General features: G+C 42.7%; 1 protein-coding gene across 1 annotated transcript in view; it reads right to left on the minus strand.

Moving 5' to 3' along the window:
- The window catches only part of FARSB (phenylalanyl-tRNA synthetase subunit beta), a 43269-nt gene extending 35908 nt beyond the window's left edge, over positions 1-7361 (minus strand). Inside the window, exons 1-6 of the mRNA XM_066620521.1 lie at positions 7269-7361; positions 4560-4615; positions 2920-3074; positions 2550-2622; positions 1160-1275; positions 250-400 (exon numbers count right to left, since the gene is read on the minus strand). Coding sequence (XP_066476618.1) covers positions 250-400; positions 1160-1275; positions 2550-2622; positions 2920-3074; positions 4560-4615; positions 7269-7326 — 609 coding nt within the window. The 5' untranslated portion in view covers positions 7327-7361. The remainder of the gene's footprint in view (positions 1-249; positions 401-1159; positions 1276-2549; positions 2623-2919; positions 3075-4559; positions 4616-7268) is intronic.
- Positions 7362-12148: the final 4787 nt, after the last annotated feature.

Consider the following 12148-nt stretch of genomic DNA (forward strand, 5'->3'; position numbering starts at 1 on the left):
CTTCCCCCCGCCTACTCCAGAGCCTTGTGTCGGCCCAGCTGGGCTGACGCAAGACACGCAGAGGAAGCCGCCACGGAGGCTGGATTCAGCCTCTGTGTGTTGGCACACCTCTGTGCGCCGACACGGCTTACTTTCGAGGAGGCACAAACATGCCTTACGGCACACTGTCAGGATTGTGCCCTTAGTTACGCAAGTTTACTGCAAACACTTTTTAAAATAAATATACCTTATAGATTTGAAGAAACTTACCCTGTATAGATCCATTAGTTCAGCAGCATTGTACTCCTTGTCCTGATTCAAGGGCTTGAATTTGATTTCAAGTGGTGCTTTAGCTGTATAGGTAAATGGACCAGACACTGTGTCTAGATCATGGGTACCAATTGCTACTAATGATCTTTTCCTAAAAGGGAAACAAACAATAAGTAGTAACAGAGTTTCTAGACATTCTTGAAAGTCCCATTAGCTTGCAGACACAAAATCTTAACAGAAATATTGTTAATTTCATTTCATGTCCTGGTTATGTTAAATGGGAGGCAAAATTTTACACAACACCACATTTATCAAATGAGGCTATGCAAAAAGTAGTATAATCTAAAAAGCCTCCACAGTTACAACTATACACAAAATTATTCTTTTATGACTAAAAATCTAAATACCAAAGAAAACAAATGCCAGTATATTGCTTATCACCATTTCCCTTAATAACTACAAATTTCATCGATATGTAAGAACACAGTACATTAAAGTTGCAATATCTAGCATTTCTGGAATCAGAGAGTTCCCGGATATGATAATCTTTCAGATATTACAAAAGTATACCTAATGGCTATCACCCTCTTCTCCCCCAAATAGTCACTGTAACACCACCATACAAGGTTACTCATCACCACTCAATGCCCCACACTCACAGACACTCAGAGTGGGACATGGGTATTCTCATGGGTATTCTAAACCCTTGCAGCCACTTGGAATTGCTGCTTGGTGCTGCCAGGTAACAGGTGAGTGAAATATAACATGCCTAAATAAGCCAATTTCTAGTTAATAGAACTTTCTGAATCAACAAGTGTTGGACAACACAACTTTCACTGTATATACAAGATATTTCATTATTTAAAAAAATAACCCCACAGTTCTCAACAGCATAAATTATTTAACTAACCTGCATATGTTTTGATGCAATTTTTCCTGGAGATCAATGAAGCTATCATAGCGGTCCTTGATAAAAGTTATGTTACGAAGAACGGCAGCTACAGCATAAGGACGAACTTGGGAAGTCTGCAATGTGCAAGAGTGCGATTACAGGCAATAAAGAATTTGGGAAAAAATATTTCTATCCTAACATTGAGGCACAGAATGTTTTAATTTCAGAAACCACACACAAACATTTCTCCTTCTCCTGCCCTCTCTCCCCCAATTAAAAAAAAAAATACTACTTGAGGGATGGAAAAAGTGCCTAGAAGCCAGAGAACTAGTGGAACTAGTTCTGAAACCCACCCCCCCCCAAAGAAACTTCTAAACTTTATGAAAAAAGCAGCTTCCCATGCCATATGACAAATTGTTTTTTTAAACTGAGGAGAGATACAAAATCAGCTTATACTATGGCAAGGGGCAGGGGAGTTTGTTATTTAAGGACAAAAGTAAAAACATTTACTGGGCTACCACAGTTTTTTGTCTAATCTTAAGCAGCTCTTTGAACCCTAGTCACTAAAACATACCGATATTGAACAGTCCTGGTTAAAGTTAAAATTTCCTTATTTGTCTCTCTGTATTGTAATTGCTTACCAATGATTTATGTTTAAAGTAAACATAAATCATAAATCTCTCTGTATTGTAATTGCTTACCAATGATTTATGTTTAAAGTAAACATAAATCATTAGTAAGCAATTCCAATACAGAGAGACAAATAAGGAAATCTAGGGTGAAGAAGGCTTTTGATAGTTTGAATACTTTTTAATATCACACACACAATTAACATCATTTGCATAAGATCTGCTTGGTCTTTCCCACTCAGAACTACGTTATAGTGCCTCAATTCTACAATATGATTTTTGGTAAATTCTAGCATGAGGCTCTCAAGTGAACTGTTTGGAAATGGCTGTCAAGTGTTGAGCATCTCTTGTAGTAAAATATTAATGCTAATATAAGTGTATATTTGCAAATATATCTACAGTTAAGAGACAGAAGCTCATTTCAGAAAAAGACACAGGTATCATTATTTTACAATCACGGTCTTGCAGATGGCTGGAATAGTCAAAAACGTGTTACTGCTAACACTAGGTACTTTCGGTTTTAAAAAACCAAGAGACTACATTCAGCTCACAGACTTGAGGTGCCATCTCTCTCTCACTAGCGTAAATATGACTAAATCTATAGGAACAGTATAACTGGTTACAATGAAATCAAAACAAATACTGAATGTATGTCAGGTGCAACAACACCACTCATGTTAACTCTAGTTATGCCTCTATCAAAAGTCAACTCAACTATTATGACAATCACCCATTACTGAGTTAGGTACCACCCTAGGTTTAGTTCACAGTTTACTTACCTCATCAGTAATGTTAAGCCTTTGAATTTCACCATTTGGTGGCATGATCCTTTTGTATCGTGGAGCCCTTATTCTAAATTTAAGAATTGAAGTTTCAGTTGAAGGCTGAAGGACCACTACTACACGCTTACAAAACACAGCTGAAGAATGACATATTGCCTGAATCCCCTTCCCGCTGTCTAGTTACACAAATGCTATTTAGGGTTAAACAAATGACATATTGCCTGAATCCCCTTCCCGCTGTCAAGTTACACAAATGCTATTTAGGGTTAAACAAATGGAACAATTTTGTCTGATGGCCCAGTAGCAAGCCACTGACTAATATAAATTAGGAACAATTTAAAAATAACATCCTGAAATGCCACATTACCTCCCTTTAAAGATCTGAAGTCCTCTGACAAGCCCTTCCAAACAAAGGAGATCATATCTGTTAGCAGGAACATCTATTTTATAGAGAATGATATCAGATGCACCCTCTCCTTTTTCATTGCCTTGCTCTTTGCTTATTATGTCCTTCTCAGAAGTCTGAAACAAAAAAATATTCTTTACTGGAAATACTACCAAAAAGAATGCACTTCAAAAAAAGCACACATGAATAGGGAAAGGAAATGAATGTGCTTAATATTCTTTCATATGCAAGCAAGCAGGTCCCTAGCAAGAGCACATAGGTAGTTTAAACTTAAGTTCTGAAAATTAGTAATGTATTTATATTAGTCTGGGCCATTAAGCATCCAAAATGTCCTTGGCCATCTCTATGGCCCTGATACCAGTATATTTGTAAAGATGGAAGTCACTGTTTGCTGCCATTACATCAGCAATTTTCAACTGGTGTTGAAAGATCCACAGTTGTGCTATGGGAATTTGGAGCACAGTGGTTGAACCTTAATAGTCATAATGTTCAAAATAAATTACTTAGTGTTCTTGAATACAAACTCTCTTGCATCGGGTTCTTATTCAGTTTCTGATTGAGTACACTGCTACCCTTCCAACATGCACTTAAGATAAATCAGTTTCTCCTTGTATTTTTAAGCCTTAGACCAGGCGTATCCAAACTTTTTGGCAGGAAGGCCACATCAGCTCTCTGACACTGTGTTGGGGGCGGGGGAGGGAAAGAGAATTAAATTACACTTCTAATTGAATAAATTTACATAAATGAATATACTAGAGATGAAACTTATATGAATGAATGAAGATCTTGCAATAGCTCAAGGCCTACAAAAGGCCTTGCACAAAGCAAAGCCAGCCTTTCCTTTGCTGCTGCAGCATCACAGATGTGAAACAGCAAGCACTGGAGGGAGCCCTCATCCCACAGCTCATGCAAGAGGTTGAACAGTTGGCCATCACGCTGAGAGCAGTTGCATCAGGCCAGAGTGGGCTCCAGCAAGTCTCTGGAGGGCCAGAGGCTCACTGGAGACTGGGGGCTCCCTGAGGGCCGGACTGGGAATCCTCGAGGGCCGCGAGTGGCCCCAGGGCTGGGGTTTGGGCACCCATGCCTTAGACTGTTGAAGGCAGAGTAGAAAACAAACTAAAGGCCCAATCCTATCCAACTTTCTAGTGCTGATGCAGCCTTGACAATGGGACTTGCGCTGCATCCTGGGGGGGGGAGCAACAAACACAGAAGCCTCCTCAAGGTCAGGGAACATTTGCTCCCTTAGCTTGGGGCGGCATCAGCACTAGAAAGTTGGATAGGGGTGGGCCCTAAATGACTTTTTAAAGCTTCATGGGAAGAGAACCCTGCTGTCAAATCAGCCCTCCCCTGCCTGAATAAAGCTGGTTAAAAGGGAAAGGATACAGACTCATTAAAAGATAAGTTCCTGGAGAAGATGATACAGATTGCCTAGGAAGCTGAAAGGGCATTGAGAAATTGGAAAAGAATATCCAGAATAAATATGCTATCAGCCTTCATTATAACCACTTTGCAAAACTAAGCATATTCAGGACAGCAGCTGGACCACACAGATCACAACGTAAGTGGCTCTACAAGCAGATATTTTCAAAATAATTACTTACAATTTCATCAAGTTCTAAACCAAACTCAAAGCAGAGTTCATCAAATTCTTCATCCGCTGGGGAAGAAAAATGCCAGATTAGTTTTACCATATGTTAAATTTACAAGTAAAAATGGTTAATTAACAGTATTTTTTAATACTGGTTTTTTAATATTTAATAATGTTATTTATTAAATAATAATAGTATTTACTAATAGGTTAAGCCTTTTATTTTTTTAAGTAACTGACCAAATTATGGCATTTAATGAAATGTTACTGTTAAGTATTGACAGAAGTGCCTAGGAAGTTATAGAAAATGCCCCAATTTTGCTAAGATTCTCAATTGTCAGTTCTACTGCTTCTTGTTCTAGCACATTAAATATCTCAATTCTCATTTAAATTATATGTCATATTTTAAAGAGCAATAATAGCAAAGATGTGACATTTCTGAGAAAAAGGGAAGAAGGGTATTTGCTGCAGCTTGATCTCACTCATATTTGCTTTTTCAACATTATCCACACACCCCTCCACACACCCCCCAAATCCCTTTCAAATTCAATGGTACGTTATCCTGCCTGCATAGCTTAAACAGCAACAGGGATTGTGATCAGGAAGATCGCTTTCAAAAGGGAAGATTAAGCTACTGCACAAGAGCAAGGCAATGCAGAGCTTCCAAAGAATTTAAGCAACTGAGGGCACAATCCTAACTCACTTTCCAGCACCAACATAAGGGCAATGCAGCTCTGAGGTAAGGGAACAAACATTTCCTTACTTTGAGGAGGCCTCTGTGAGTGCCATCCAACTGCAGGATGCAGCACATGCCCCACTGGCACCACTATGCCAGTACTGGAAAGTTGGTTAGGATTGGGGCCTAAAAATTTTTTTAAAGTCATAAATAATAAAGCACAGCCTTGCCACTGTTTGAAATTTACAATTGGCTAGTTAAGTTCTTCTGCACTAGAAGAACTTAACTACATACATACAAGAGTCCAGCATCTTGTGAAGCAGGAATTAAAACAAATGCCATTTGAAATCTAAAGCAGCCAAAGCAGGTAAAGCCCTTTTCAAAGGATTCATCTCTTTCACTTTTTCACAAAATAAGACCACTCATTCTCCAATTCCACTCTGATCCAATACCTAAAGGCAGCTTACTGGAGCACACACAATTTAACACTCATCCCAACCCTTCCTGATCAGCCCACCACACTCATCTTCTGGCTACTTGAGTTAAAAATTCTCAGAAAATGAACAAATTGAATTCATTATATTATTATTATAGTGTTTCTTGAACTGTGGGTTGGGAGCCACGAGATGGGTCACAAGACAATTTCAGGTGGGTCCCCATTCATTTCCATGTGCATTTTATTTTTAATCTATTACACTTGATGCTACCATGGTATGTGACTGCATCTGGGGAAAGGTTATAGACCTGTACTTTTCACAGGTTACTATGTATAAGCTTATTCCTGTGTAAGGACTGCAGCCTTTGGGATGTTTTGGAAATTTTAAAAAACAGATCAGCAAATACATGGGAGGGTTAGGAGGGTTTTTAAAATAAATTTTTAAACTTATACTTATTGTAAACTTTCAATTTACTTTATTTGATTTGGTCATATGGGGGTGTCAAAAATTTTTTGTGCTTCATGATGTTACTTCCAGCCATGACATCACTTCCAGGTTAATGACATAACTTCCAGTGGGTCCCAACAGATTGTCATTCTAAAGTGTGGGTCCCAGTGCTAAAACAGTTGAAAACCATTGTGCCAGGTGCATTGCATAGCAGCTAGCTCAGCAACCTTTGAAAATGCAAAGCTGAAAAAAGCTGAGCACAGAGCAGCTGGGCAGGGCAGGCTTCCGGTGGAAGAGACGCATGGTGCTTTGCCCTTAGATGGGATGCTGGAAAGAGGGAAGCACTGAAGAAGGATTCAAGTCTGCATTCTGCTTTGACTTCTGAGCTAGAATATTTGAATTCCAAGCTGTGCAGAATAACAGCATAAGTGAACTATATAATGGGACCTTTGGCTGATCTCAATTTGGGTTTGATGCCTAAATTGATGATGCCACTTCCAGCCATGACATCACTTCCACTGGGTCCCAACAGATTACCATTTTAAAAAATAGGTTCCAGTGCTAAAAAGTTTAAGAACCACTGCATTGTAAACCCAATATTACTCCTTTTTGGGATTCTGTGAGACAATGCGTGCTTTGCTGAGAGGGAGAGGGAGAGCGTGCCCCACTGAATTCACAGAGCTTGCTTCTGAGCAGCCAGACACACCTTTGCACTCTCTGATAGTGGTGAGTCTGCTGCATCGAGGGTGTTTGGGTCGCCCAGGTCCCCAGGAGGGGGAAGGACTGAGGGAAAGAAAAGGGGCCTGGTAGGCAGCTTGGATGGTCCAGGGACTCGCCTGGTCCTTGCTCAGGCAGGGGGCTGCACAGGTGGGGGTACCAGGGCTGCTGCCCTGGCCTTGGGGAGGGGGTCTGATCTAGAGGCTCTCCTTACACCTGTGGCTTCCTCAGCCTCTCCTTACACCTGAGGAGGCAGGTGTAGGGAGAGCCTCCTCAGGAGAGCCTGCTCAGGTGTAAGCAGACAGGGCAGCTGCCCTGGCACTCCCACCTGCGCCCCCTGCCTGATCGAGGGCCAGGCAAGCCCCTGAACCGCCCAAGCCGTTACCCAGGCCCCTTCCCCCTCCTGGGGCCCCGGCCCGCCCCTCTCCCTTTTCCTCGCACTTACTGTAACTCCTCCCCAGCGCTTCGAAAAGCAAGTCCCGCTTGACGCTCACAGTCGGCATGTCTGGAGACTGGGAAGATGGACTGCCTCATGAGAAGCTCCTCTGCGCATGCGCAGAGCCCACAAACACACATGCGGAGTCCCCTGCGCATGCGCCACGCGCCCTCGAGAGAAAGGACCCCCTCCCCGCCGCCGTTGCGCCCGTGGGTTCAGCTGTCTAAACCACTACCTGCCCCAACGCTGCCCCTCAAGCGCCTTCAGGCCTCCTCTGTCTCGCTCAGGAGAATAAATACGCCGTGCCCAGTAGCAAGGCAAGATTTTAGACGCGCTGGGTCTGCCTCGGGAAGAGCCAGAAGTTTGATCAGGAGCGCCAAGGCCAGCTAAAATTCACTCACCGAAAGCCCAGTCACTGAGGCACACAGAGACAGGGAGTGTCACGGGCAACCTCAGGCTTCCGGTTCTATTTGGCATCTCCACTCACAGTCAAGGGGGTCGGAGGAACATTCATTCCATTGGGCGCAGCCTTGCAGCAAGGATGCAGATGGGGTTGCAGTCCTTTGCTTTGCACATGACAGTACATGATGTCCCACTGAACTCACTGGGGTTTACATCTGAGTAGACACACATAGGATTGCACTGCAATTTATTTATTTTGCTGCAATTTTTTTTGCACTTTATTTTGCAATTTGTTTATTTTGCTGCAATTCTGTTTTTGCAATTTTTTTTTGCACTTTATTTTGCTGCAATTTATTTTTTTTGCTGTGAATTAAGGTGTTGTATGTGACTTGAGGGATTTTTTTTCTCTGTCCTGTGCTGTTTTCTACATGACTGTGCCATTTCAGGTGGTTTAGGGTACAATGCTATCCATACTTACCTAGGCGTAAGTCCCATTATAATCAATGGGGCTTACTTCTGAGTAGGCACATGCAAAGGATTGGGCTCTTAGACTGTCTATGTTGATTTACGTTATTGCAAAATGTGTGGTTTTTTTTTAAAACCTTTGATGGAGATACAGTAATAGGAAGACTGGGCTAACCACTACTTGCTGTCACCAGATTCAGGAAATGCCACTCTCATCATGATGTACAATTGCCTGAGTTGTAACATGATCATGCTTGTACTTTCTTAGAAGTACCATTTATTTCAGCAAAGTTAACAAGTTAACTTAGGGCCCAATCCTATCCAACTTTCCAGAGCCAGTGCAACCACAATGCAGGTCCAAGGTAAGGGAACAAACATTCCTTTATCTTGAGGAGGCCTACATGACTGTTCCCGCATCACAGGATGCAGCACACACCCTGGTGGAACAGCTGCATCAGTGCTGGAAAGTTGGATAGGATTGGGGCCCTTACTTGGGTAAGGCTGCATTTTTGTGCACATTTACCTGAAAACATTACCCTTACTGAGGGCCCAATCCTATCCAACTTTCTAGCACCAGTGTAGCCGCAATGCAGCCTTGAGATAAGGGAACAAATGATTCCTACCTTGAGAAGCCCTCTGTGACTGCCCCACCACCACAGGATGCAGCACACACTAATTGGCACTACAGCACTGGCACTGGAAAATTGGATAGGATTGGGCCCTGAGTCAATGGACTTCACTTCTTAATAAACATGCTCTGGATTGTGTATTGTTCTTCTGTAATGAGAATCAAGACTGATTGTAAATAACTCCTCTTTGGTACTTATTCAATATACTATTAACGGCACCAGGAGGATGACTATTCCTGCAGCTAGGCCTTTTTCGCATGCAACTACCTCTTTTCTCAATCAGCTTTTGTTAACTTCTGCACAAAAAGTACTCCCCTAGATGGCAGTTGTGAGACAATCACAGTTTTGTTCACACTTGAACATTCACATTTATGAGGATTGCCATCTTTGGATCGAGATCTTCCAGACCTGTCCCAAGAGCCTTACATGTGAATGTGTGAAATTGATAACCACATATATATGAACTGAACATGCACCCAAACACACACTGAAATGTTCAACTAAGTGAGGATGCAATAGGACATGAATACATATCCCCATTTACATTCTGGCACTTGGTGCACAAACGCATTTTTAAAATCAAGGTGTGTTTTGAAAACAGCAACTGTGAAGCAGGGGCCATAACACCTACACCACCAAAGGAAAAGGGAAAATGTGAAGGAGGAGCAAGGAGTGAAAATGTGACTGGGGGTGGAAGGAGAAGACTGGAAGGAAATTGGCCAATGCCAAACATTTCTTCCACTTGGCATGTTCATCCCTATCAGAGAAGATTGCATGAGCAGGACCTCTGGGGGTGGGTGGGAATTATGGTGGAGCAAAGTGGACGAGGAGGGCATTTTCTGCACTTGAAACCCTTTTCCATCTTTGTCGCTCTACCTGTAGCCACATTCTCTACACACATGAGCCCTTATGAACATCTAGATTATGCTTCCATGTTTTACATGCACTGATTTTTCTAAAATATAATCAAGTGTCAAGTTACACAATGTGCTCCAGAACAGCACCATCTTATCCTAGACATGTCTACTCAGCCCCATTGAGTTCAATGAAGTTTACCCCCAGGTAAGTGTATATAGAATTGCAACGTAATTTAAGCATTTGAATTTAAATTCTAATTTGTTTGAATACATGAGCAAATGCTTTAAGGGCCAAATCCTATCCAATTTTCCAATGCTGGTACAGCCATGCCAACAGGCATGGTAATTTAAGCATTTGAATTAATTGGTAATTTAAGCATTTGAATTTAAATTCTAATTTGTTTGAATACATGAGCAAATGCTTTAAGGGCCAAATCCTATCCAATTTTCCAATGCTGGTGCAGCCATGCCAACAGGGCATGCACTGCATCCTGCAGAAGGAGGCCAGTCATGGAGGCCTCCTCCAAGTAAGGGAATATTTGTTCCCTTTCCTCGGGGCTGCATTGTGGCTGCACCGGCACAGAAAAGTTGGATAGGATTGGAACCTAAAGCAGCTGGGCCATGAAAGTAACCAGAAGTCCCTCTCCAAAGTAACCACGATCCCTCACTAAAGGCTACTGAAAAAACTCCACAGTCAGGGAATTAGAGGCCAGGTCCTCTCATGGATTGAGAACTGGTTGAAGACCAGGAAACAGAGAGTGGGTGTCAATGGGCAGTTTTCACAATGGAGAGAGGTGAAAAGCGGTGTGCCCCAAGGATCTGTCCTGGGACCAGTGCTTTTCAACCTCTTCATAAATGACCTGGAGACAGGGTTGAACAGTGAGGTGGCAAAGTTTGCAGACGACACCAAACTTTTCTGAGTGGTGAAGACCAGAAGTGATTGTGAGGAGCTCCAGAAGGATCTCTCCAAACTGGCAGAACGGGCAGCAAAATGGCAGATGCATTTCAATGTAAGTAAGCATAAAGTCATGAACATTGGGGGCAAAAAAAATCAAAACTTCACATATAGGCTAATGGGTTCTGAGCTGTCTGTGACAGATCAGGAGAGAGATCTTGGGGTGGTGGTGGACAGTTCGATGAAAGTGTCGACCCAATGTGCGGCGGCAGTAAAGAAGGCCGATTCTACGAGAATTCATACGATTCTCGTATGCTCGGGATCATTAGAAAAGGTATTGAGAACAAAACAGCTAATATTATAATGCCATTGTACAAATCAATGGTAAGGCCACACCTGGAGTATTGTGCCCAGTTCTGGTCACCACATCTCAAAAAGGACATAGTGGAAATGGAAAAGGTGCAAAAGAGAGCGACTGAGAGCCCAACCCTGTGCTTGGTGGCTAAGCAATGTTGCAAATGTGCCATAAGGCATGTTTGCTAGCCTCACCGCTGGGCTCCCGCCTGTGCTAGCCCAGCGCCGGCTGCTGCCTTTACCTTACCACCTCTACCTGGAAGCATAATCTAGATGTCCAAAACATGGACATCCATGTCTAAAACATGGAAGCATAATCTAGATGTCCATAAGGTAAAGTGAGTAGCCCCATTGCGGGGCTGCTTACCTTACCCGGGGTAAGAGGACAAAAGTCCCCTTCTCCCGAGGCACCTCCCGCGGTAGCCCGGGGAGCGCAGGATTCGGCGGCAGCCATTCTTGGTGCCGCCAAGCCTGGGCGCCCCGAGCAGCTCAGGATTGGGCTGTAAGATGATTACTGAGCTGGGGCACTTTCCTTATGAGGAAAGGCTACAGCATTTGGACCTCTTCAGCCTAGAAAAGTGGCGCCTGAGGGGGGACATGATTGAGACATACAAAATTATGCATGGGAAGGATAGAGTGGATAGAGAGATGCTTCTTACCCTCTAACACAACACCAGAACCAGGGAACATCCACTAAAATTGAGTGTTGGGAGAGTTAGAACAGACAAAAGAAAATATTTCTTTACTCAGCATGTGGTTGGTCTGTGGAACTCCTTGCCACAGGATGTGGTGACAGCATCTGGCCTGGATGCCTTTAAAAGGGGACTGGACAAGTTTCTGGAGGAAAAATCCATTACAAGTTACAAGACATGATGTGTATGTGCAACCTCCTGATTTTAGAAATAGGCTATGTCAGAATGCCAGATGCAAGGGAGGGCACCAGGAGGCAGGCCTTTTTGTCTTGTGAGCTCCCTGGGGGCATTTGGTGGGCCGCTGTGAGATACAGGAAGCTGGATGGGCCTATGGCGTGATCCAGTGGGTCTGTTCTTATGTTAAGTCATTTTAAAGTTTAAATTTGCATTAATGCACTGCCTTTCCTGCATCAAGATGAAAACATTTTGTTTCCTTGTTCATTATTGCCCATTGTGAAGAACACTCAGTCCTGCAACTAATCCTGACAAAAATTAAAAATCAGTATTGCCCAGTATTTTAAAGGTGTGGTAGAGTCAGCCCCACATTTTTCAAGCAGCATCTTTTTCTATATATTCTTGCATGAATTTTCTGTTG

The sequence above is a fragment of the Tiliqua scincoides genome, chromosome 3 (assembly GCF_035046505.1).
Source record: "Tiliqua scincoides isolate rTilSci1 chromosome 3, rTilSci1.hap2, whole genome shotgun sequence".
Classification (NCBI taxonomy): Eukaryota; Metazoa; Chordata; class Lepidosauria; order Squamata; family Scincidae; genus Tiliqua; species Tiliqua scincoides.